The 27,861-nt window shown below is 31.1% G+C and overlaps 3 protein-coding genes across 14 annotated transcripts in view; 2 read left to right on the forward strand and 1 right to left on the reverse strand.

The window, feature by feature from the left end:
- The window catches only part of LOC126849769 (G-protein coupled receptor Mth2-like), a 30,587-nt gene extending 24,639 nt beyond the window's left edge, over positions 1-5,948 (forward strand). For 6 of the 8 annotated variants that reach the window (XM_050591989.1, XM_050591985.1, XM_050591984.1 and 3 more), the window contains one exon: positions 7-5,948. In XM_050591989.1, coding sequence (XP_050447946.1) covers positions 7-379 — 373 coding nt within the window. In that variant the 3' untranslated portion in view covers positions 380-5,948. The remainder of the gene's footprint in view (positions 1-6) is intronic. The other 2 variants (XM_050591986.1, XM_050591987.1) reach the window with 2 other exon arrangements.
- Positions 5,949-6,069: 121 nt separating this feature from the next.
- On the reverse strand, positions 6,070-17,262 carry LOC126849747 (pre-mRNA-processing-splicing factor 8). 3 transcript variants are annotated; one of them, XM_050591911.1, is made up of 9 exons: positions 17,126-17,262; positions 16,507-16,738; positions 15,762-15,930; positions 15,534-15,698; positions 15,235-15,450; positions 14,532-14,870; positions 14,165-14,270; positions 8,773-14,088; positions 6,070-7,220 (listed from the first exon to the last, which is right to left on the reverse strand). In XM_050591911.1, exons 2-9 carry the CDS (start codon positions 16,712-16,714, stop codon positions 6,627-6,629), a joined length of 7,113 nt encoding a protein of 2,370 aa, XP_050447868.1. In that variant the 5' UTR covers positions 16,715-16,738; positions 17,126-17,262; the 3' UTR covers positions 6,070-6,626. The 3 variants fall into 3 exon arrangements, with proteins under 3 accessions (XP_050447868.1, XP_050447867.1, XP_050447866.1); XM_050591910.1 differs by having other exon boundaries at positions 17,069-17,234; XM_050591909.1 differs by having other exon boundaries at positions 17,004-17,234.
- Positions 17,263-19,804: 2,542 nt separating this feature from the next.
- LOC126849777 (vacuole membrane protein 1-like) lies at positions 19,805-27,488 on the forward strand. Of its 3 annotated transcripts, none has more exons than XM_050592000.1 (5): positions 19,805-20,389; positions 24,877-25,222; positions 25,971-26,477; positions 26,587-26,856; positions 26,929-27,488. In XM_050592000.1, exons 2-5 carry the CDS (start codon positions 24,896-24,898, stop codon positions 27,058-27,060), a joined length of 1,236 nt encoding a protein of 411 aa, XP_050447957.1. In that variant the 5' UTR covers positions 19,805-20,389; positions 24,877-24,895; the 3' UTR covers positions 27,061-27,488. The 3 variants fall into 3 exon arrangements, with proteins under 3 accessions (XP_050447957.1, XP_050447958.1, XP_050447959.1); XM_050592001.1 differs by having other exon boundaries at positions 19,805-20,272; XM_050592002.1 differs by having other exon boundaries at positions 19,807-19,965.
- Positions 27,489-27,861: the final 373 nt, after the last annotated feature.

The following is a 27,861-nucleotide window of genomic DNA, read 5'->3' on the forward strand; positions in this document are numbered from 1 at the left end:
TCGTAGGTTCAATCTGTATTTGAAGCTGTTTATCGTGATGGGCATAAATTGGTCTATGGAAATAGTGTCATGGCTGTTTGATAAGAGTGTGCCGACGTACATCTGGTATCTCACCGATTTGACAAATGCCCTGCAAGGTCTCATTATTTTCATTATTTTCGTGTGGAAGGAGAAGATCAAGCGACTACTGCTAAAGCGATTTGGTTATCAGGATCGCGGTTTTTTTTCTAGAAGCTCGACCCGCAGTGGTTGCCACAGCTTGTCAGCTTCACGTACTTGCACCACTACATCAGGGATAATACCCCTGCAGGAAAAGATCAGTCCTTTCGTACAAGCGAACTGTCGTGCAAAAAATTCATCTGATAAAGCCGACCCTTAATGCTATAACGCGCCAAAAAAAAAAAATTATCATAGATCAGGGATTAATAATTAATTTAGCAGTTTGCCTGTACCATAAATTACCTACATAGCGCAGAACATTACAACAATATTGCAACAACAATATTGCTACATTGCCAACATTGCAATATCACTACAATGTTCTGTGTTCTGTAGGTAATTCTCTAACCGAAGATTAATTTTACTTTATTGTTATGCATTAATCTCTTTATTTAGAACACGGAAATGGTACAATCACAAATTTTCACATAATAATGCTTGTCTTCTTCTTTTCGTTAATTTTTTTAGTAAAACTACATAAAAGGTAACACACCTTTAATATTTTATTGCTACTTAAGCATTGTCTACAATACGTGGAGTAAGTCTGACGTAAGGAGTAAGAGTAGGCGTAAGACGGCTATTTCCGGTTTAAGAGGGCTGAAGTAAGGGCATAAGCGAAATAAATTATTTTTATTTCTTACTCCTACTCTTTCTCCTATTGTAGACGGGCCTTTAAATATGTTGTAGGAGAGATTCTTCAGGGTAACTTTTGGAGGACGGCAGTGATTTAGGAGGCTCCGCCCCTCCCCCTGTATCCCTCGAAAAAAATCTAACCTAACCAAACCTATTTTCAGGATAAATCTTCAATATAGGTATGACCTCATAATTTTTGGAACTCACATATTTTATATATTTTGAGGCATAGAAAAACGAATTGGAAAGCAGAAATATAAATTTTAATTTTAAATCAGAAATAGGTTTGGGTTAGATTATATCTTCCGGAAGCGAAAGCCTCCCCTTAAGAAAGCGGAGTCCATTATATTCATTATATTTTACAACGCGAAGCGAGGTTCTTCCCACAATTGTTGGATAGGAAAGTGTATGCGTGGACGCAGTGAGTTTCGTCCCCCTTCCTCTTCTTTACATGGTTCTACTTTTGAAAGATATAACCTAACCCAAATCAAATTTTAGTTTTAAATCAGAAATAAGAAAGACTTTGCTCTTATAAACAAACACTTTTTCCACGTCCGCTCTACACAAATACAACATAAACAAACTTCATTTTTCCTTATTTTATAATAGAAAAAACATTAAAACTGTAAAATTTTTATCTGTTATATCTTCTGAACCAATACTGTCCCCTACAAATTTCTTGCTTATTTAGAAGAAATACCTCCTCTACAACATATTTAAGTGGCAATAAAATCGAAGGTGTATGTTATGCAAATTTACCATTGTTTTTATTTTAAAGATATATTTTAAATCTTTCTTTCATTCTTTTTTTACAATTCATAAAATATTATTTTTTTTTAATTCTTTCATATTATCAACATATCATGACATTATAATCAATTTTTATTATTTATAATATTTTTTAAAGTTTAAAAAATTTATATAATATTATCACAAAAAAATTTATATAAAATTATCATAAACTATTATTACATTCATAAATTATTATTATACGCACTTCTTATAATATTAATGTGATCATATATATTTTTATATTATCGTCAAATTATTCAATTTCATTTTTTACTTATATAATATAGTTTCATGATTTTTAATTTCATCTTACGATAAATTTCTGACTGATTTATTGTTGCATCTATGTCAAATAAATGACTTTTTTTAAATTTTCTATTCCAAATATTCAGCTGCATATTATATAAAAATATTTATATTGAAAGAAAAATATATTTCTGAGACAACGAATAAAAACAAATTAGATGAAGAAAGAATCGAATATATCTCTTGAAATATATACATATTTCTTGAAATTACTTGAATATATTATATGATCGATATTTCCAACATATCTATAAGTGTGACTATTTAAAATTATCTTATCATAAACGTATCCTATTGCGTCTCAAAGATAATATTTTTTTTGTTCAATAGTATCTTTATTTCGATATTTTATATACTTGGCGATGGAAATATCTCAACATTTAAAATAATGCAATCGAACTCATACAATATATAGATATTCATATTATGCTTCATGAATTGTGTTTGACAGTAAAATGTGTATAAGCACAGTATATACCAAAAATACGAATATATATCGCTAAAACTAATTCAAGAGAAATATTTACATATGTCTTTCTATAGTAATAAGAAAACTTAGCTTATGTTCTATAGAGACAAATATATGTGCTCTCTCTCTCTCCCTTCCTTTCCTCCTCCCTCTCCTCCCTCTTTTCCTTTCTTCCTCTCTTTCTCTCTGTTTTAAAAATATGAAAAATGTAACGTAAATATACAACATTTATAGTAGTACTTTTTTAACCAAAGATCACGATGAACAAATATCTATATATGATGTATAAATCTTGAGTATGTAAAAATATATGCAACATTTTATAATATTTCAAATGCATATTTATGGTATTAAATGTATAATAAATTATTCTTAAAAATAAAAGCGCCAGATCATATATAATATAATTACAGGATGTCCCATTTTAATCGCCTCAAGCAAATATTTCAAAAAATATGAAAGGTACGAAAAAACGTTTCAAACAAAAAATTGTAGGATATCAAGGGAAACAAATGATGCTGACATTTGTTTGACTTGCAATTGCACCTTGAAAATCCCTGCCAAGGTCAATTTTAAATTTTTTAATAGGAACCTGTACTTTTTATTGCATATTTTTGTACCTTATCTTAAGAGCTTTTCGAAACACTGTAATAAAGTTTCTTTCCAACAGCATTTTCCGAATTATGAGGTTTGAAAAGTACTTTAGAATTAATATTACTTGAAAGTGATTGTTACATAACATTAACAATGCTATTTCAAGTCACATTAACATTGCTACTTAATGCGCCGCTAAGACCGTACTATTATATTTGTATTTGAAACATTTTCCTCAAATCTCAAAAATAGCATTTTTGAGAAAATGTTTCAAATAAAAGTTGTAGGGTCTTAAGCAATGATACAATTTTTGTCTAAAATGTTTTTCCGTATCTTCCATATTTCTCGAGAAATTTGCCCGAGACAATTAAAATAGAACACCTTGTATATATCAATTTAATTCAAAAATAACAATAGTACTTATGTTAGTACGCGCGTAATATAAGAATATAAGAATATAAAATTACTCGCTCTTCTCTCTCTCTCTCCCTCTCTCCCCGTTCCCTCCCCCCCTCTCGCCCCTTTCTCCTTTCCCCTTTTTCTCCCCCACCCCTTCCTCTATATTTATTATTATCCTTAATAAAATAATAAAAGCATGTAGTGTGTATGTTATGTATTGTGACAATTGTGACATACAGGGTGATTCAGAACATCCTGATGTCCTTGAAATGACATATTTTTGAGCGAATCCTAAGACAATTTTTCCTTTTAAAATTTTGTACGAAGTTTGGTTTTCGAGTTTATAATTGAAAATCATCCTATATTATGTATATTGACTGCCATATGCCATAAATTTATTTACATAAATTTTGCTTTAATATATATACAAATAATGTATTATTGTATACTTAATAACATTATTTTGATAAAAATACTATGAACAATTATATTAAAATTTACCTTCAATTTTATTAGATTTTTTTTTAAATTTAGCTTCAATTTTTTTAGATAACTCTAATGTATATCTTTTATATCCGCTTTTTTCTGTATTAATAGTTGTTTTATATTTTTCTTATATGTTTCATGTTATTAAATCTCTCTCAACTAAAAAATACATATAATAAATGTATTTTTGAATATAAATATTTATATAGATAAAATAATTTCTATATCTTTTTTCGTTGCAATAATATTTATTATTAAATATTCAATATGAATGTCAATCTGTATATTAAATAAGACGTATCTTATATCATATATCTTGGAAATCTTTATGCTGAACTTTATATAACATATTTATATTTAATTAAAATATTATTTACACATATATTAAAATAAACAAAATAAAATTAATTTATTTATATTAAATTGCACATAAAATTTTCTGACATTTTACTCATCTACTACAACAAAAATATATAATGTACTTTATTACAAAAACTATATAAAACGTATGTGTTTTTACTTCTGTCCATTTCATAAAGTACTTTTATGATTATATAAATTATAAATAATATTTAATATATAAATAAATAATATTTAATATATAAATAATTATTTAATATATAATATACCTATATATTAATATCTGGATAAATATGCATAATAGGTCATCTCACGATTTTATTGCTACTTATTGTTAGATATTTGATAGAAGACGTCGTGTGTGTATGTGTATGTGTGTGTGTGCGCGTGCGTGCGTGCGTGTGTGTGTGTGTGTTCTGAGTAATTCCCCACAAAAATTAAGTAGAGGATGACATTGCTTTAGAAGATATTAAGACTAAATTAAAATTTGATAATTATAATGCTTCTCTTTAGGTATTATGAATTGATATTAGTAAAATTTGTGTGTACGCTAATTAATCTATTTATCTTCATCTTCTAAGTAGAAAAAATTTTTTATATTATTTAAAGGATAGCTACATGGACATAGATATTTTGTCAACAATCAGTTTCACATATTTCTCGCAATTTGTTAACAATTTTTTACATAACAATACAATTTTTCATATAACAATACAAATTTTTAAGCGTTGAAGAACAATGATTTAACAGATTTTCTTGCTGATCAAAAAGTTATGGACACAATATATATGTTCACAGTGTGGAAAATAATATTTATCAAATGCGGAGCTTTTCCTCTGTCTACGTGTGAAAATCATAAACATCAGAAACTTTTTCAGTCAATCACTAACAGATTATTATGGCGTACACACACTTTACTATCAAATTTTAATTTGTCATATTTTCTAAAACGCGCGCGTGCGCAATATCTACATATTTAATACATTTATAAAATAAAAGCAAAGTATTAAAAATAGACTTTTACAAAATTACAATGCAAGGAATAATAAAAACAGGATTCACAATCGCGCTGCAGTTAAATACATATATGTATATGAAATACATAATGTTTATTTAAGGCTTTTTAATCTGTATATTTACATATATCATTATTACATGTATTTGTAATCGTCTATGTATACGATTAGATGAGGAACCAAAAAAAAAAAAATAAAAATTATTATAACATTCTTACATACTGCTTATATTTCACTACTATATGTATTTCATCAAAAGATTTTCAAAGATTAATTATATTTTGTTATTTAGCGTTTTTAGATTTTCTAATCTAACAGAACTACTGAATCATTTGAAGTTTGTCTGGCAAATGGATTTTATAATATAAGCTATGTATTATACTAGCTATAGACTGCTAACAGTGATTAAAGTGAGTTAATGGCTAAAGATGATGTTAAAGAATATGTAGGTTGAAGATAAAATGTTCACATTACAAATTCTATCATATTTTTATTTAGAATCCAATTTTATCTTTTATCGTATTTTCAATTAGATTGTTGATATTTATCTTTGAACATAAAGCTGCAATATTTCATATAAAAGTTTTTAATTTATAAATATTTGATGTGTGTTTAAGAATACATGAGAATATAGTTTCTAGTCAAAAATTATATTTTTCTTGATAAAAAATTTAGTCTAATTAAAAAAAAAAAAATGTATGTACTTACAGAAAAAAATTGGTATTTCTTTCTCTCTTTAGAATATTTAAATAATTAATAATATTTATTAAGAATATTTATTTGCAGTCAAATATGTTATTTGATACAATTATTTTTTATTTTTATATTTGCACTATATACACTTGATTATGCACTATCTCAATTTTTCTTTAAAATATACGTTTATTATTACGTTATCAAATATCAAATTTTGCGACATTCAGTATGTAGCATTCTATCCACTCAGAAAATAATTATCCTTGCATATTTCATCATTTACAATTAGCCATATTAGCGGTATAATATAGTCTGTAATCGTGATTTTTATTTTATAGTTTCTATTCGGAGTTGGTCTGCCCCTCCTATCAATCTTTAAATAATATTTAAGACTTTAATTTGTATTTGTTTATTATTATTATATTTACGTATTTATTAATTGCCTATACAATTAAACAAGATAAAAAATAAAAAATATAAATATTATTCGACAAACGTTTACTATTGTTTATTATTATTACGGGTATTTATTTATAATCACTTATGTATACGATAATTAGAACAGGAAATAAAAAATGAAAAGCATTACAAGTAATACAGACTTACAAATTCGTTATATATATATATCTTGTTTTCATTCTATTCTTGAATTTAATTTATGCAAACATGTCTTCTCGATCTGCTCCAACGCCGTCACCGTCTTCCAAGCTCGAGAAGTTGAGAAAATGAGCTGGCCTGTGCACTTCATGATAAAATTCTTTTGGATTCGCCAGTTGTAGCTCGTATTTCATGTTGGGATCATGCCTTACACCCATAAAATTGTAATTCCATGAACCTTGGCTGGGCACCATGAAAAAGCCAAGGAAACGATCGGACAGAAGCATCTGTACCTTTTCGTAATGGCTAGGTAAATAACCCTTCGGATTGTTTCCCTTATCAGTGTTTTGCTTGCCCCACTCAAAGCCACTCGGAGTCAACTTGTACGCTGTAAGAGAGCAAGAGCCGGGTGTGAAGCTGCAAGTGATAACAATAGTTTTCTCGCCGTCCCAGATAGAATTCTCCGCCATAATCCGGGCGTGAGTAGATATGTCCTGCGGTGACAGTTGCGGCAGTTCGTTGGGCTGCGTATGTATCCATCCCAGCGGTTCCATCTCCTTCAAGTATTGATGATTAGGTAACGTATTTGGCAAGTGAACAGTTTGATGAGTTCCCCATTGTGGTGCCATTACGATGCATCTGATTTCTTTCACCTATTATATTATAAAATAAAATTCGATCAATTGAGACAAAAGAATCAGTATGAAAATATATATATATATATATTTTTTTTTTTCAATCAATTATTGCTCGTTTAGAGAGCTGCAGCGATCTTTTTTTTTAATTACCCTAATATATATATATACATACATACATATATATATATATATTAAGGTGGTTAAAAAGAAAAATTATCGCTACCGCCTCTAAAAGAGTAGCAATTGATAGAAAAAAAGTTTTGTAAAACCCTAAGTCTGTAAATTAAAGGGTACAAGTGCCTCATGAAAATACAAGTTTAATAATCTGCTTTTTTTCATTTTTTTCCCAAGATTTTGCTTATTATTTGATTAATATAATAGTTAATTTTTTATTGAATAAATTATATTTTATTGAATATTTTATTTTATTGAATAAAATTATATTTTCTATGATTGACAAAAAAATTCATTAAAATTCGATTGTTTCCATTTAAATTGATTGTTACATCTATTTGTCGTACTAAAAATGATAAGCAAAATTAAAAAAAAAAATTAAAAAATGAAAAAAAATAGAAAAAACAGATTATTAAATTCGTATTTTCATGAGGCAACTGTTCTCTTTAATTTACAGACTTGATTCTACAGAACTTTTTTTTTATTAAGCATTACTCTTTTAGGGCGCAGCAGCGATAATTTTTTTTTATTACAAAGTAATAATTAATGCAATACATAATTATTACGTATTATGTATTTTATATATTTCAATATTTAATAATTAGTCACAGATATCAAAAATCCACTATTATATCAAAGCCTTTCAAATATAAAACCTTATATTTATTTTCTCTAAATTATATAATAATAATCTTTTTTTAAATTAACACGCACGATGTATCAAGCCCATGTATCAATTAATTGACTTAAGTTTTTGCACATTTTTTAATCTAAAATATTTCGCATTTTTCTAAAAATGTTCAACACACACATGTTCAAGATAAATTTTTATATATAAAAATTTGAACCTTTTTTTCATTTGAAAATATATTATTACTTCTGTTTCTCCAAAATAAAAATTTTCAAGTCTCCAAATTAATATCCTCATTAATATATATTTTAAATTGTCTTAAAGAGAGAAGAATTAATACGTACATTATAGATGGATTATAGATTTATATATTACAGATTTTTCTAAAGTGATCTTTTACATACTATTTTCATTCTCAAAACCTAATATGTTCCCTTTTTCAAATTTAAATATGCAAAATGTCTTCAATCATTAGTATGTATTAGATAAAATTTCATAAAACTAAAAATATCTAAAATCTATTCTTCCTCAAAAAAATCCTAAAAATATTTTTTTTTTTCAAACAAAAACTTTTATATTTAGACACTTAATGTATTTAGATAAAATTACTTTTTAATAATAGAGATAATTAAATCAATATTATCTAAATATATAATATAAAAATAATAAAATGAAAAAAGTTTAAAGGATGAACGATATTAAAATATATTATTTGTAAAGTTCGAGATAATTTTAATAAACAAAACTAGTAAAATTACTTACCTGAGGATTATCAGGAGGGCTGATACCGTATAGATAACCGGCTATCTGCGCTCGCAGATCAGAGATCGTAACAAATTTCTTCAGCACATTCTTCGGCAAGATGTAAGTATAACCAGTTTCTTTGATGTCATCAGACGAGACGTAGATATGATTTGTCCGAAGATGAAGATTGGTCGCTGAAATGGCACGTACTCGCCATTCAGTCTTCGAACTGAAGGTCTGTGTCTCGTAGTTGGATGTGGTCGCGGTGATAATCTCGTCACCATGCTTATTCACTGTTCGTGTGGTAGTGGCGGTAAGCTGACTCTGCTCTTTAGTTTGCTTCTCGATTTCAGCGATTTGTTGACGTTGCGCAGACGGCGCACTTATCTCCATACCCAGAATGATATCGCGGATCTCAGACTGCGTGAGCGACGCAACGTTGACGTTATTCTTTTTACCGTAATCCGCCAAGATCAGATCCTTCAGCTGCACTTCCACCTTGATCCACTCATCGTCCGTCAGCGATGGCCATATGTGATGCGGCTCAGTGATAGTTGTTTTATCGGGCTTTAACACAACTTTCGTTCTTTCGGTGTTGACGTGCAAAGCCCGTAAGATCAGGATCAGTCGTGAGAACGCCGTGTAAGACGAGATAGTCTTCAACCAGTCATCGTAAAGATTGAATAGTACCATTTGCGGCTCGGTTGCCTTCAGAATCAAATCGCCGAACTTCTCCACCTTGAGACACGCCTGGAAAGGTAACTGCAATTCAGATCCTTTAATGACTATATTGGGAAAGTCCAACAAGTGAACTTCCAGCGGATCTAACATTCCCTTTCTGGTAACAATAATCTGCTTCGGCTGTTCCTCCACTGGTAGGGAGCGAATCAGTGCGGCAACTTCCTCGGCGGTCTTCCACTTGGCTAATTGACCAAGACGCTTCTGGCCCGCCCAGACGGAGGTATGAATAATTTTCAGGAACAATTGTCCCGTGCGCGGATTGAAGATGAAAATCGCACCGTTAATTGGTTTTGTCGTCAAGTTGCCCTCGAAGGTTTTATGAATCGTCACGCGATACACATTTGTGTCATCAACGAACCATATGATTTGATTGGAGAAGAGTTCACCGTAATTTTGCGAAGAGAGATAAGGTTCCGTGGGTTCAGATGAATATAGCTGCAAGGCTTTGCGAATGCGTTCGCGTAATACGTACAAAGCAGGATTCGCTTTCATAATCTTCGCCATGGCTTGCTGTATGAGCGGCTTGCAGCCAGGGAACCAATTACCATAGGCACTGTGCAGATTATATGCCAGGTCGATAGCTATCAGAAGACCGGTGGGCGATGGGTATATCGACATATTGTCTGTTGTGTAATCCAAGAATTTAGCGCGAGCGTATCGTTCGATATCATGTGAGTCATAATCGCCCCATCTCAGTTGAACATCGATCCAATATTTCTGCGTAGTGGTGTTGTCCATCACATCTTTCGAATCGGCGAGGAGCGATGGTCGAGATACGGTCCATTTATAAGCGGAGAACAAAAGGATGTCGGCGCATGAAGAATTCATCTTGTAGGACTTTCGCGGATGTATAGTTTCCTTCTGCACGGTCTCAATTTCCAGCGCGTCCAATTCTTGATCGAACACTTGACAAAGATCCATCACGATGGATTCGTGCACCTTTTGCCACAAGTGAGCGCGGAATATTTGGATTAAGGATATTTTGAGAGTCGGTATTTTACCATGCATAAATATTCCTGTCAGATCGAGTTGTACTTGAAAACCAACGTAAACGTTAGCGCGATTGATAGTGGGCGACCACCATAGAGTAAATCGACGATTGGGAATCTGATTGAGACCAGAACGTTGCGCGTTTGTCAGTTTCTTGTATTTCATGGACTCCTCAAAGCCAGACGCCTTTTCCCAGAAGAGACCCTCCCATGTCGGGAAGTAAGTTCCCTTAAAAAGAGTGTGCTCAAGAATACCTTCGACACCGCCTAGCGCCTGGATCATGTCAGTTCGATAGTTATTTAGATTCCACAGTTTGCCATCGTGACGCTGATGAGTCCACCAAAACGGATTCTGCTTCAGTACCTGATATTGTTTGAATTCTGTACGAATACGCCAACCCTTGTCATAGGCCAGTGTGTGCCGATCTTTCTGGAATAATGTATTTATCCTAGGGATACCACGATCCCAGCTGTCCTCAAGATCCTCCAAAGTGAGCCTGCGATTCTGAGCATTGGCCTCTTGTCGTTTCAGGGCATACTCTGCCCAAACACGTTGAGAATCAATAAATTCTGACTCCCAGGGCTGTATGTAGCGATATAAGTTGGGAATCAATTGATCCTCGTCGTGACTCATACCTGAACGAAAGTGAGTGATGCCCACATCGGTTTGTTTCGACCATCTCAAGTCCGATTGAGGTATCAACACATGACCCATCGACAGCATTCCCAGACCACCCAATTCCTTAGGAGTATAAAAGACGACGGGTGGAAAACGCGACGGCATTTTGGAGTTCAACCCAATCTTGATACGCGTCTGGATCTTGTTTTCACATTTGACCAAAAGATCCAGCAATTCTTGCGTATTCACCACGGCTTCTCTGAAATAAGTCATCAGACCGATCAAAGCGGTGTTCCATTTGTTCACGATTTTCGTGAATGTGGTCGAACCTGAAGCCATTAGAATCTGCCTGACTCGATTGTGAAAACGCTGCAGGCTCTCGTCGTCGACACGCAAGAAACATTGCGCCGTTCTTTCCTTCGTGATCTCGTTCTGGAGATTCCAAACACCATCTCGGTGAGTAAATTCTTCATGGGTCGTTCTGCATTTAGGCAAAATTCTGCACTCGAAACCGCTCATATTAAAGAGCAAATTGGGATTATCCTTACTATAGACACTAACAAAACTGTTCTCCCACTGGATAGTGGTGGTGGAACGTGGAAGTCGGTTCTTGATATCCCAGAATACTGCGCGACCTAGATTCACATCGTGCTTCATCAATCTCATACGGGCGTCCCGCGGCCAACATTTCTTATTATTGTAGCCAACAATATTTTCGTTATTTGGATCAGGATGTTCAGTGAGGTAACGCTGAATGAGGTCTCTCGCCTCATCAGCAGAAAAGCGCAGGAACAGATGTATCCTATCGACATAGCGGCAATATAATCTAATAGGGTGCGCAGTCTCAGAGGCAACATCCTGGAATGTAAGAAAGTCGTTTGGCATTTGCGGCGGGCCGGCCATTTCGCTGGCTCGCTGGAGACCCAACACCAGTAGGTCCAACACTAGTCCGTAATATTGGGCAATAAAAGACGCGAATTGCAATCCTCTAATAATGCCATAGCTGTTAGTGTGGTTCATATCTTTATAATTGATGACAACATTATTCTTTGCCGTCATATAATCAGCAATGTTATGATCGACTATCAAACGTAACAGCCTGTTGAGTAGCGTGAGATCGATCTTTTCGTACAGCTTCTCAAATTTCGATTCTAGCAGCACGTTGCACTCGCCCTCGTTGACATCCCAAACATCCTGGAGGTTGTTGATACCTTGGCACCACTTGTAAACAAGAAGCGGCGGTGGTTCCGTGTCAGCCGGTTTCACCCACGGTGGGAACAATCGCCTTTTGTCTGCCTCGTACCACAAATATTGATCTAGGTAGGCGTCTGTGATTTTCTCGAGTGGCTCCACATCATACACGGGAATTAAGTGACTGTAGAGATCCATAAATTCGATGCCAACTTCCTTGAAAGCTCTCTGTGTCAACAAATGTCGCTTGATCCTGGACAATGCCTCATGTGGATTATCGTATGCTTGTTCTATTAAGCCCAGTTCTTCTCGTTGACTTTGATTCAGTCTAGATTTAACGCTATAAGCTTCCTTCAAGCGTTCCAGGGCTAATATCAACAATTTCGTATCGTGTTTATAAGATAATGGCGGAAAGGGTATTGGCGCGAATCTTCGAGATTCTAGCCAATGAACCGAAGTTGTGAATATAGCTACAGCTTCCTCCGGCGATATATACGGACCATCCTTCAAATAATTGTGTTGCCGTTCCTGCTCGGCTTTCAAATAGAGACGCGTCAAGCGACCAAGGTTCTTTTTACACACAGTTTTGTCCACCGTAGCTCCGCGTCGAATTCTCTCTCGATTGTAATGAGCCGTATTCGTCCACCAGTCGGCCTTCATCTTGACATAACGTAGTATCATGTTTTCGATCGGAATCGGCAAACCCGGCACTTTCCACGGAATATTCGCTTTCCAACAGCGCCAAGCTTCGCTCAAATGCTGAAGAATTGTTCGCGCCTTATTCTGCTTTATTCCCTCGGGCATCATATCAACTATATCGTGCATAACAGACGCTCGTAATTCAAGATCAAAGTGTGATTCAACTCGCTGCTTCGTCACCGTCTTCGCTACGCCCTTCGAATGACGGCCCTCGAATTGTCTTGACAATAAGTTACCCAACCATCTTTCCAATAACGGAGTGATGCCTCTCATAAAGAATAACCAAACGCGCCAACCGGGTGCCCAAAATCCACAGCCAGGTCCTTTACCAACTGGTCCAGTGTTAAAACGATAATAAATTAGATGCTTCAAGTCTTTACACATCCTGATCTGTCGCATCAATTTGTACTTATACCGATACATGCCGGTCAATTGACCGACGTGTGCGAAAATATATTGCAGCCCATCGGCGAGTTGAAAGGCATCCACGTTGTTCAACCGATATTGAACGTGAGAATCGATAATGAGTTTAGTTAGGCGAAGAATTTCGCGACATAAATGGAAGGCGTTACCAAAGCGCGATTTCTTTCTCTCTTTTGTTGTAAGCGTTTTGACAGGTTTCAAGTTAAAATTGTAATCCAAATGAAGATAGTTGAGATTCTTTCGATGTATTAGTAGATTCAACATATTATATCCTTGACGACACACCTGCAAACCAGCTTCTACCCAATCTATTGTCGTTGTCTGAAAGAACTTGGTCGATTTAAAAGAGCGGAACAAATAGCGTTTCTTTTGTGGTTTCGGTGGTCTGTGCTTCAAAGCGTTCAGAACAAAGTATTTCAGCAGTTTCTGATAACTGACTCGCACTTTTACAGGTTGACCGGGTGGACAGTGCTCTCTGTACCATGACTTGACTAAGGGAATATCAATGGCTCTTCTTGTTCTGCCGGAACGCGTATTAAACGGCCTCGGCGCCCACAAAAGAGCTATTCCATTCGCTGTATTATCAGTATAAAGAGGTGTTTCCTGAAGGAATGGTTGCACTTCGCCAGATAGAATAAAGTCTTCATCATCTTCGATTTGTGGTTCCATCGTCTATATGATAATAATTGAATATTATATAAAATTATGGTACTACAATATTTATTTTATTTAATAATTTCAAATTTACCTTTAGCGAATTTCTATGAGAAATTGGATTAATTAATGGATCAAAATAAAATGCAGGCAAATCCGGATCTTCGGTCTTTATATATACAACATTTGGAGCATGATACCTATAAAACGTATATGCATAAATTATAATGCATAATATAAAAAAATAATACACAAAAATATTTTATTTAAAAAAAATAGTAGAAATTATTGTATGTGATATCAGCGGTTTCTTTTTATAATCTTCATAAAAGAACAAATAACGATCACTAAATTTGCTTTACCACACTGCTAGAAAGATCATTTTGTATTGATAACCAGATCTTAAAACTAGTGTGGAAATAAATTTAATAATAAAAATTTAATTAGACATAGCAGCTTACCATGAAAGATGAACAAAATGTGGCATATTATTGTATAAATAAGGAAACGCAATCCTATATTCTGTCCTAATAGGTTGCCTGATAATAATCTTATTTATATCATTGAATTCATTCCAATCTTCATCAGCAGCATTTGAATCTTTTACCAGTGGCTCGAATTTTGGTCCTCCAGGAATAGCCATATTTAAGGCTTTTGCAGTAAAGAATGACTTGGGATCAAATAGATAAAAAAAATTTTGATCCACTAAGTCAGTCAACAATTGATTAGCCAAACGATACAAAGTAGCCATTTGCGGTAATGTCAGATTCCATCTCCGGTATGTAGATCCGTTAACGTGTCTAAAATATGTTTTATTATTTAAATTTTATTATATATGCAATGGATAAATAACATTCTCAAAAATATTCTTTCAGTATAGCATTTTGTCCAACTGAATAACTTGTACCATCTTAATGATAGCCAGTAATTCAAGTTGTCAACTCACATATATAGTTGATTTCAGGACCCCTACGCTTTTCATCATTAAAGAACAAATAAATTAATATAATGCGCCAATAAATAAGTAGTATAGCAACAATCCTTTTTTTTCTGTTATAATTATTCATATATACAAGGTTCGGCCTCAATCGTATCATCTGCACACGACGAATGATGCGATTAACGCCGGACACCCTGTATATATGCCAATATATATTTACTTACTTTGTCCCAACTAATGGCTTGTGTTCATAAAACCATGATGCGACCGATTCATCTTCCTCCGAATCAAGTTCGATTTGTATAGCCTCTAAAGGTTCAACATCCAAAACATTATCCGCATAATCTAGAGGAGGCTCTTCATCATCAAAAGGTGGAAATCTCATTCTCTTAAAATGTCTGCGATCTCTTTTTTCTCGTCTCATCATAATCCACATAGTGCTAAGAAAAAAAAAATAACATTTTTAATGTAATTTGTACTATTAAATAAAAACAAGATTTCATGACTGTGCAAAATTTCTTACCCCCACTGAGCTATGTACACAGGCTCTATAACCCAAGGAATTTCATTGACAAATGTAATGGCTCCAGTAATATGATACAAGACCTTTACATCCCTTATTTGTTCCCATGGCATTGGCATATTTTCCAATAGTTTCATAACAGCATGTGGCATGTACTTTAACGCCCTGTAACAGATTACAGACATTTATAAAAATTCTGATTATGTATAATTTTAAACAATAACTTACCCCAAATAAACACGTTTATCGTGTCTGTATTTTCTACTGCTCATATCACCATGATCTCTAATAATTTTTCTTATATGCTCAGCTGGCATATCTTCTTTTTGAGCATCTACAAAGCCAAACTTTCTCTTTTCTGCGAAACGCTTTGACTGCAACTGCTGCCATTTTTGAGCTAGAACAATTAATATTGTTATTAATAGGAAATTATATATAGGGTGTTAAAAAAAAGGATTCAAGATTTTAAGGATAGTATTCACAAAATGAAGGAAAAAATTGTGTTTTATTTTGAACAATTTTTCATTTTGATTAAAGTAAGTGATTTATTTGTTTATGATACTCTCACGCAGCATAAAAAGAAACATTATGACGAATTAGACATCAGACATTATGACATCAGAGTATAAAATATCAAATAGTTAAAATAATACTGGAAATTTTTTAAAGAGTTCGCAATTGTATGACAATGTAAAACATTTGGAAATGAGAAATTGTATGTAAGAAACCTTCTGTAAACTTTGAAATTTTAAGAATTCTTCTTTTAAAAAAAATAAATACTTCTCTTGGATGAAAAAATGATAAGATAATCCATTGTTGATGAATTGTTCATAACTCCAACAATATTAATTTTTCAATCCACATTTATTCGAACTTTTTACTTCCATTTTGTGAGTACTATCTGCCTTTAAAATCCTAAACCCTTTTTAATATTCTGTATATAAATAATATTAATTATCTAAAATAAAATTACCTTTTTCTTGAAGTTTGTCCTCAGACAGAACTTCCGGTTGTTTAGGAATCTGAGGCAACGGCGGCCCTGCTATAGCCTGCATGTGAGCATGATGAGCGGCTTGTGCTGCAGCCTGAGCGTGCGCTTGGGCAGCTGCCAATTGGACTTGTTGCTGGGCCATCATTGTGGCCCATGGATTTGGACCCAGCAAATATGGTGGGATAGACATGACTTCAAATTGTCTTTAAGAGCTCTGCAAAATGCAAAATAACAATATATAAAATTCAAGAAATTGTTTACAATATAAGTACATTGATATATTTCTTTTTTATATAAAACGGATTTATAATAAATATTTTAAATTAATTCTTGGCTCCTTAAAAGGTTAAGATAAAATGGATCAATTATTTTTTTTTTTTTTAATAACGAAATTCTGGAGTAATACGAGTAGCCGCGTGGAAGAAAGTGTCATGTTGTTGCACAACTAGCCGATAATTAAATAATGAAGTTGCACATACGTTTATCACTTATCTGTTTATCAGTTCTTATATGATAATCATGATATAATTAATTCATCGCTTACAATTAACTTTTTAATAGTACTTCGCACTTTCGTATACGCATAATCTCACAATCTTACTCTCGATACACATAATGGCCGTGTTCGGTAGAGAAAATGCTCAGTTTCTCAAAGTGAGGTCGAGAAGACGCTAGAAGTGCTTCGGAGAATTTCGAGAACGGTCGATTTAGAACTTGAAAACGTTTCAGCAGAATTAATAACATTGAAATAGATATCCTCCTTTATTTTGCTTCCAAAAGGTGCGTTCAGGAAATAAAATCATTAGATAACTATCGAACGTGATTGGTTGTAGAATCAGCAAATCAACGTCGAGTGTTGATTTGCAGATTTCCTTATAGCGTATTGGATTTGTTGACTCTACCCGATTCTGGATCGAATCGAGTCAGATCTCAAGTTCGATTTGAAACAATATTATTTATCATATTTTCGTTATTACTACTTATTCTTCTTTTTATTTTATATAATATAAACTTATATTTCTATGATGATGATGATGATCAAGAATAATGTTAAAGACTCTTTGATGGAGGTTATGAATCACGAAACCAATCATAAACCGCTTTCCGCCATGATAGTTTAGGAAGGATAGTTTAGTAAGGAAATTGATTGGTTCATTTTCTTATGCATACATTTGTGGACCAATCAATTTCTTTATGTTTATGGTTATGCACTTATGCAAAAGTGTGTGCTCCCCGCTTTATTGAGGTTGCGTTCCGTTTCACGCATAGAGCGCATAGATCGCTTGAAAATCTATAATATATGTTACGTGAACTATAGATTTTCAGGCGATCTATGCGTTCAATTCGTGAAACGGAACGCATCCTGAGTTTCAAATCGATCTTGAGATCTGACTGTAATCGACCCAGAGTCGGGTAGAGTCAACAAATCGAATACGCTATTAGACGACTGAAAAATCTGGATGGAATTGTTCGCCGCGGGATTGAAGACAAAAGGGGTAAGAGGATTGAAGGTTCTAGTATGACGGATATAAACATCGGACAAAACAACCAAGATGACGGAGTATCCAATAATCATATATGTAAACTACTATAGTTACTACTATAGCTAGTGTTCATGACGTAATCTATAGATTTTCAGTACTAGCAATGAATATTGGAACACAGCCTATATTGCTAGTCAAAGCTCAACGCAGACGAAAACGTTATGGTGCAGACGTATATCAATCTCTTGCTTTCACGATTTGTATACTTGATGAAATGTGCAATGCGCATGCGCATACATAGAACCCATACAGCGGCAGGATTCAGTAATTTGTCGACTGTTTTCGGTATCGGTAAAGGCCATTGCACGTTAAAAAATTTTAGTCATAATCATAATGCTGTAAGAAAATTGACCAATCACAATCAAACATTCTAAACATAATAAGAATGTTTGAACTGATTGATTGATTTACTTACGGCTTTACGATTATGACTAAAAAAATTTTTAACGTGCAATGGCCTTAACTAGCGACAGCCAATGGCAATGACAATCCTAATAAAAAGCGCAACTCTCATAGGCTATCGCTCGCTAACGACAACGATAATTAAGCGGGGAACACACACTTTTGCATAAGCGCATAGCCATAAGTATAAGGAAATTGATTGGTTCATTTCGTTAGGCATATGTTTGTGGACCAATCAATTTCTTTATGCTTATGACTATGCGCTTATGCAAAAGTGTGTGTTCCCCGCTTTATTGTTAAGCGGGAAGCACACACTTTTGCATAAGCGCATAACCATAAACATAAAGAATTGATTGGTCCACAAATGTATTCATAAGAAAATGAACCAATCAATTTTCTTATGCTTATTGTTATGCGCTTATGCAAAAGTGTGTGCTCCCCGCTTAAGACCAGAGAGAAGCCTGAGAGCGGCCATCTCGGCATTTTTCGTACGATAACTCTCAGTCCCGTACAACAGCGCCTCTACGTCCATTTTACGGCCGTTTGGAACTACATAGCCACATCCATTTTCAGGCAGGATAAAACAGCCGAATGGTTAATTTCCGTGCTACGTCCACTTTTCAATTTTGTTGATACTGGTAGTACAGTGATCGCTAGACAAAGAGAGATGATTGCGCCGTCTTCGTCTCTCTTTCATCGCGTATGGTGCATCCATGAAGGCACAAGCGCCACATGTTGAGCACATGGATGCGATTGTTGGGAATTGGGATGAGATAATATCAGACAAGGAGCGACAATCGCATGCTGTCCTTGTTTCTCAAGCGTATCGCTTTAAGGTCGAGATATAGGCTGAAAATGCTTTTTGGCCTTTCGTGGTAGAAAGCAGTTACGCAACAAGACTAATAAGCACCCACTTTTTGCAAATTTTATACTTGCGTATATACATATGTGAATATATATGTTCAAATTATAATTAAAATTATACAATGCAATTAAATATTATTTGATGATAATTATAATAGTCGAATAATAGGTAACAGAATGAACAAATACAAAATATGTAAGACACGGGTGTTCTCTTTGTCTAGCGATCATCAGTGTACTACCATCGACAATATCGTAAAGTGGATGTAGCACGGAAATGAACCATTCGGCTGTTTTATCCTGCCTGAAAATGGATGTGGCTATGTAGTTCCAAGCGGCCGTTAAATGGACGTAGATGCGCTGCTGTACAGAACCGAGAGCTATCGTATGAAAAATGCCGGGATGGCCGCTCTCAGGCTTCTCTCTGGTATTACATATATGGCTCTATCTATATTTAATATATCTATGATCAAGACGAATGCAGCCATAGCCTATCCTAAGCAAAATTTGAGGAATTGGCAGTCTAGGCATCATATAGAAGTCCGTGGATAAAGAGGAATCATTTTAATAATAAGAGAGAAACAATTGAAAAAGGAGAAAAAAATGGATATAGAACGAAAAAATAACTATAGTATGTGTATGTAATAGAGTGTGTTCAAAAAAAGACATATATTGAAAAAAAAGACGAAATGAACCCGATTGAGCTATTTTTCTTGTAATATACTTTAATATGCTCATGTGTGGTATATATTTCTTCGCAAGCTCTACATACTAATATATTTATCATACGTGGAGATATCATATGTTATATACACACACATACATACATATATATGTATGATCAGGGAGTGATACACACGTCACACGAATGAATTGACAATTTAATTGAGTTTAATGAATCGTGTGCCACACGATATAAAACAGTGTTTTGTGCAAAGGTTAGAAAAATTTATAAGAATTTTGTAAAAGATTATATCCTATGATGTGTGATATAGAAAAGTAATTTCCATCTTGATACATGTCGAAATTAAAATATATCTTATAAGGTTGAAAAGGTATATAATTCACATTTATATAAAATCTATTTTTTTTTATGTAGTTAGTATTCGTCATATGCCTCATGTCTCAAAGAATCAGTTAAAATTTTAGGAATGTAATTATATAGGATATCCCAGACCTACCAGCATCACCTAATAATAGCAGATTCTTGGGATCATTTTAAGATGATTTTTTCCTCAGCAGAAATGTCAAGGCATCAATAATTTCCATGTTATAAGCAATTCAAAAAAAAGATTTTTTACAAACTGAACTTTATAGAGAATTAAAACATTCTTTAATTAATTTTAGATAGAATTTATTTTAATAGAAGGAGAGAATGTTAATTTAAGACTTAGTAGCGAAGATATGTGAAGGAAAAAATTGGAAACTTACAAAAAATAATGACCTCTCTTGACATTTTCATTGAAGAAAAATCATCTTCAAATGATTTAAAAAATCTGTTTATTAGCAGATGATGCAGTAGATCTGGGACACCCTGTATACAATACATATATCTTTGATATATTTTTCTAAGAAATTCTTGAGATATTTATTTTTCCATTTATCGCTCATAAGAGGTTCAATCAAAACATCTATGATTTTTGGTATACGAAATAGCAATAATTTATATGTGTGTAAATAAGTAAAAATATATATTTTTTATGAGCATGTATTTGCAAAAATATATAAATATATAGACTTCTTAATGAAGAAAATAATAGGACAAACATTTCACTTTTTAATATATATATATATATATATATATATATATATATATATATATATATATATATACATATATGTATTATTATATAAAAGTTTAACATATTAAACAGCAATAATGCTAATTGCACATTTATCTTACAATATTTGTTTTTCATAAGAATCTTAATTGATGGGATTCAGAAATTCTTTATTTTAATATTTTAACTGCTGCAATTTAAAATAATATCTTTAATTTGATTAATTTATTATATTTACAACTAAGGATATGTAAGATTGAAAATTATTTAAATAATAATATAAATAATAAAATATTTAAATTCTAGTTTAAACGTTCAGTTCTTTGCATAAACATTAACAAAATTATGATACACATTTATAATTTTTATCTAATAAAATAAGTATTAATCATAAAGATTATGTAATAAGTATTTAATCAATGTTACATTCTTATTTGTTATACATAATATCATTAAACCACTGCATGACATCAAAAAATAGGATTTATAGCAAATTTTTAAAATTTTTTATATTAGTTATAATGAGATAATTGCTTCTTTATCATGTTCTAGATAGTAACAATAATTATGATATACAGGGTGTCCCATTTTCAAAGTTCCACCCTCATAACTTTTCAGGATCAACATTTGAAGGAAAACGACTTGGACAAAAGTTGTAGGGAACAAAGGGAGCTATCTAATAGTGACTTTGGATTTGATATTAAAGGTCATTTTCAAGGTCATTTGAAGGTCAACTTCCGTTTTTTAAATTAAAACCCTCATTTTTTATTGCATATTCTTGCGGCTTATCTCGAGAGCTTTTCAAAACACTATAATAAAATATTTTTTATTTTATTAAGAGTTTTTTGAGTTATTTTGTATCTTAATCTGACATATTTTAGTATAAAATATAAAATATCTCGAAAATTATTTAGTGTTTGATAATTGTAATATTTTTATGTACAGAATAATAAGATGAATCAAATGGTGTACAGAAAATAATTGTTTTTAAAAACAGTATGCAATTATTTGCAATATATTTTTTTATAACAATTATTTATTTTTTTTTACACCATTTGATTCATCTTATTATTCTGTACATAACAGTATTACGATACAATTATCGAACACTAAATAATTTTCGAGATATTTTATATTATAAAAATACTAAAATATGTCAGATTAAGATACAAAATAACTCTTCAAAAAATTCTTAATGAAAAAATATTTTATTATAGTGTTTTGAAAAGCTCTCGAGGTAAGCTACAAGAATATGCAATAAAAAATGGGAGTTTCCATTTAAAAAACGGAAGTTGACCTTCAAATAACCTTTAATATCAAATCCAGGGTCAGATAGGTCAGGTATTAGATAGCTCCCTTTGTTCCCTACAACTTTTATCCGAGTCGTTTTCCTTCAAACGTTGATCCTGAAAAGTTATGAGGGTGGAGAACTTTTAAAATGGGACACCTTGTATAGCAAAGAATTGAAATTAATTAAAATTTATGAATTATACTTAAAGAGAAAAATAAACTAAAATTTTTTCCTTTATAAGTAATTTAATATATAATTTTTATATCTATAATGTTGAAAATAAGATAGAATAAAGTTAAGAAATAATATATAATCTTTAATTAAAATAAATTTTTCTAATGTGCTTTATGTAAATATCATAACTTAACAATATTTATAAATTTTAACAAAACGGATATGCATATTGTATATTTTTGATATTATATTTAGTTTTACATGCCAAAAAATTTATACATTTTAGGTTTTTTTGAATATTATATAAATATATTGTTGCTTACAGAGTGTTCCCAATTTAAACGTCAAAACATCTGGAGTATGTAGAGGACCGATAAACTAAGAAAAAAAGTCCTTTAGAGATTTGCACGTTTTTGCTTCGTTTTGAAGAAAATCGCAAAAAAAGAAACAATAAATTTTTATCAAAAAACTTAAAACAACACTAAAATTATTAGGCCTAAAAATACCACGAAATAAAAATTGTAAGGCACGAAATTAAGAAAAGAGAGATAAAATTAGATTAGAGAGAAAATTTCGCGTTGTCGCGTATTTATTTACAATCTTTTAATTTTACCTCAGGATCACTATTTTAATTCACTTTCTTTTTTAAATTTTACAATTTTTATTTTGTGATACTCTTTGCTAAGCTAAATAATTTTAGTATTGTTTTAAGTTTTCTGATAAAAATTTTTTGTTTCTTTTTTTAAAATTTTTTTTAAAACGAAGCAAAAACGAGCAAACCTCCAAAGGATTTTTTTTTATAGTTTATTAGTCCCCTATACAGTGACCGAAGATTTGATGCTTAAATTGAGGACATCCTGTATACTAATATGTATAACAATATATCACTTTGTTAGAAAGTAATAATATAATTTGATATCAAAAAAGATATCAGTAACTTATGTATTTATGTTGAACAGTACTATAATTTAACTTTTGACTTATAGCAGAGAGCTCATCTACTCTATAACACATTTTTTAATGATAATGCCAAGTAGTTTCTCAATGTTTTACTATTATGTATGGTTATTTTGCATTTATCACAGTACATTCACAATAATGATGAAGATTGGAATTTAAGCAAGCTAAACAATTTATAATATGTATATATGTATATATAATTATATGTATATATAATTATAAATATATATATAATTATATGTATATATAATTATATGTATATATAATTATAAATATATAATTATATATATGTATATATAATTATATATAAGTATATATAATTATGTATAATTATATATAATTATATATAAGTATATATAATTATATATAATTATAAATATTGATATTAATACTACATTGACTAGAACAAATTATTATGAAATATTGTTTGCATATTATAATAAAAACAGGGTTGGAAAGTTATTAAAAGTAACTCGTTATTCACTATCAAAAAATGTAATGAAGTTACTTTTTCTGTTACAAATAAAATTTGTAATGCCGTTACTGTTATAATTGCCGAAAAAAAATTGTAATGGCATTACAAATAACGCGTTACTTTCCAACTCTGAATAAAAATCAGTTTTATATTATATTATTTTAATGTTAAAGTGTTATTGTATTATATTATTTGGGATATGCGAATGTATATTTTTCACACATATATAACAACAAATGTTGATAGATGCACTATTCTTGGCATTACAAATACTTTAAAATGTGTGATTGACCAATCAAAACAGAAAAAAAATTTTTTATCCTGATTAATGATTGAAAATGATTTTAACTCTTAGGACTAATTTCACCACCTTCAGTTAAGTTAAAATCAGCAGGCGGTTAAAATCAGCAGGGTGGCAACAGAAAATAGAGGTGAAGGAAAACCAAGCATTCTTATCATTTCAGTTGCCACTCTGCTGATTTTAACCGTCAGTTAACTTAATCAAAGATGGTGAAATTGGCCCTTAATAAGAGTTTCTTAGAAGCATATCCTATATATATATATATATATATATATATATATATATATATATATATATATATATATAATCATATTATATCATTATATCATTTTGAATTAAATTCTTTTTACTATAAAAGATTTTTATTACAGAAGAGTATGCTTTTATTACAGTACAACGTATATTTATTCATGTTGTACAAAAAGGCTTGGTAACATATATTTTCAAAGCTATTTATAAAACAATACTAATATTATATAACACACACACACACACACACATATGTACATATATATATTATTGCTAAATTATATTTTGATTTTTGCAAATTTTATTTACAGATTAATTGTTTAGAAAGTCATGTTGAGTAATTCTACTGCCATTCAACGTTCAAAAAATCAAGCTCCTACTAATGGTGCTCAAAAAACTGCTGGGAAAAAAAAATCCACTCGAATGGAACACAGTTTGAGCCATCCACACAATGTTTCAATCCAGAATTTGGATCCAGATCATTTAACGCTTTGGCAACATCCAATTACAACATTACATTATTTCTTTAGCGAAGTGTTCATCAATATATTTAGTTTAGTGAAGAAAACGTGGCTTTACAAACGAACAGTATGCATTATAATTTCAATTATAATACTATTTCTTCTATCAGGCCGAATATCTGGTCCACAACAACAGGTATGTGTGTGTTGTATCATTTATAATTTTGGACATATATATTAGTAGAATTATATTATTGCTTCACGTACAATTCTTTGTTTAATTTCTTTGGGATATATATGTTGAAAGTGGAAAATTATGATTTTTCTTGACATTTTTGATAATAGTAAGCAAAAAACGACGATGTGCGCGCGCATGCATATTAGGTATATAAGACTTCATATAAGGCTTTTTCTTCACCAACTATTGAAAATAATAAAATTATTTTTTTTGGCATTTTAATGTTAGTTTATATTTTTTTTGGCATTTTAATGTTAGTTTATATTTTTTTTATGTAATGAAATATCGATATTAAAACTTTAAGGGGACAGAAAAGAGGGTTTCTTTCATTTTTTAAATGAAATATGATTTGTTTCATATACTACAAGTATAATTATTTTGCTTATTAAGGTAGAATCATATATATATATATATATATATATATATATATATATATATATATATATAAATCATGATTTTTTTACTTTTTTGAAGATACAATATTCTATCATCTGGTAAAAGATTTTAGTCCAAACTAAAATGCTCAGAAAATTTTTTTGCTATCTTTAAGTTTCCAAGAAAAAAGCTTATAACACTTTAAGAAATTATTTATAGTACTTTAAGAAGTATTTATATATATGTATAATATATGTCTAATGTGTATATAAGAAATTTTTATCTAGATATATAATAGATATAAATTAATTCTTTTGTTTTTTATTTCTAGATTTTTAAGTTGTGGGAAGCTAAGATTATATGGTGGTTATATTGGATAGGACTTGGTGTATTATCAAGCGTAGGTCTTGGAACAGGTTTGCATACCTTTGTGCTATACTTAGGACCACACATAGCAGCTGTTACTATGGCAGCATACGAATGTGGTGCTCTAAATTTCCCTGAACCACCTTATCCTGACCAAATAGTATGCCCAACGAAAATTGATCCAATATGGGCAGTAGGTATATTAAATATTATGAAAAAAGTACATGTAGAAGCCATGCTATGGGGAGCTGGTACTGCACTTGGCGAGTTACCGCCATATTTTATGGCTAGAGCTGCAAGGATAAGTGGTCAAAACAGCAAAAATGATAATTTTGATGAAGATCTAAAAGAATTAGAAGCCTTAGAAGAGTTAGAAAATGAGAAAAATGTATCGTTTGTGACGCGTATCAAGTTGTCTATGAAGCATTTTGTTGAGAAAGCTGGATTCTGGGGCATATTAGCTTGCGCATCAGTATGTATAATTTTTTCTTTTTTTTTTTTAAATTTTTCGCAAGAAATTATTTATAAGCAATAATATAATCTACTTTTTATGTTGCATTTATTAAAATAAAATTTGGCAGATTCCAAATCCACTGTTTGACCTGGCTGGTTTGACATGTGGACATTATCTCATTCCATTCTGGACATTCTTCGGTGCGACGTTAATAGGAAAAGCTGTCATCAAAATGCATATACAACAATTAGCAGTAATCATAGCCTTCAATGAAGAACTTTTAGATAAATTTATTAGTTTATTAGCAGTCATACCATTTGTTGGTAGAAAATTCCAAGAACCATTAAAGAAATATTTTATTGAACAGAAACAAAAGCTACATATTAAGTCATCAATGGTAAGTCATTTTTATAAATTATAATAAACAATATGTATCGAGACCAATCTCAAAATTAATATATTTTTACAGGATGGAACGACTACAATATCATGGCTATTTGACAAATTTGTAACAATAATGGTTTGCTATTTTTTAGTAACAATTATTCATGCATTAGCGCGAAATCATCATCGTAGACGAACAAAACCGTCTATTGATTAAAACTTAAAAGATATAGGACAATTAGAAATAAAGTTTTATCACAACATGTAGATAAATATAAATTGTTTTTGTGGCAAGAAAAATAAGGTATATAAAAACATGGGGAATGTTATATTTTTCATTTCTGCAGTTTCTGTTCACATTAGAAGCACATATTTTACTTGATATATTAAGTATATAATATAGAATATTAAGAAAATTCTTCTTTTTGAATATATGTTTTATTTTGTTATAATACTTTGTGATTACTACAAGATAATTCTTGCTGTATGTACATGTTTGCATGTATATAAATATTTTTTTTTTCCTTTATGAAACAAATATTTGAACAATATACTATAACATTTCTGCATAATTGGTTGAGATTCAAATTTTTACATATTATATTATTAACACGGGGATTAAATTTGGACAATTTTGCAAACAATGAAAATTATATATATATATATATATATATATATATATATATATATATATACATATATATATGCTGTAATCAATAAAATTATCTAGCTAAATTTCTATAAATTTGTATGCATATATTAAATCAAAAATAAGATTAAAATTTCGAATTCAGCTCCAGTTATTTCATATTAGCGAAAGAGATATGTAATAAACTCTTGATTTAAATATAAAAAAATAATACATTATTAATGAAACATTAAATATTTTAATCAATTTATTGTAACTAAAACATGTGAATGTGAATTTATAATAAAACTTTTTTATAAGGCATATAGAAAATCCTCTATTCTGCAGAACCACAATTAAACTAATTATGATAGTAGCTAAAATTAAAAA

This window comes from Cataglyphis hispanica, chromosome 5 (assembly GCF_021464435.1).
Source record: "Cataglyphis hispanica isolate Lineage 1 chromosome 5, ULB_Chis1_1.0, whole genome shotgun sequence".
Classification (NCBI taxonomy): Eukaryota; Metazoa; Arthropoda; class Insecta; order Hymenoptera; family Formicidae; genus Cataglyphis; species Cataglyphis hispanica.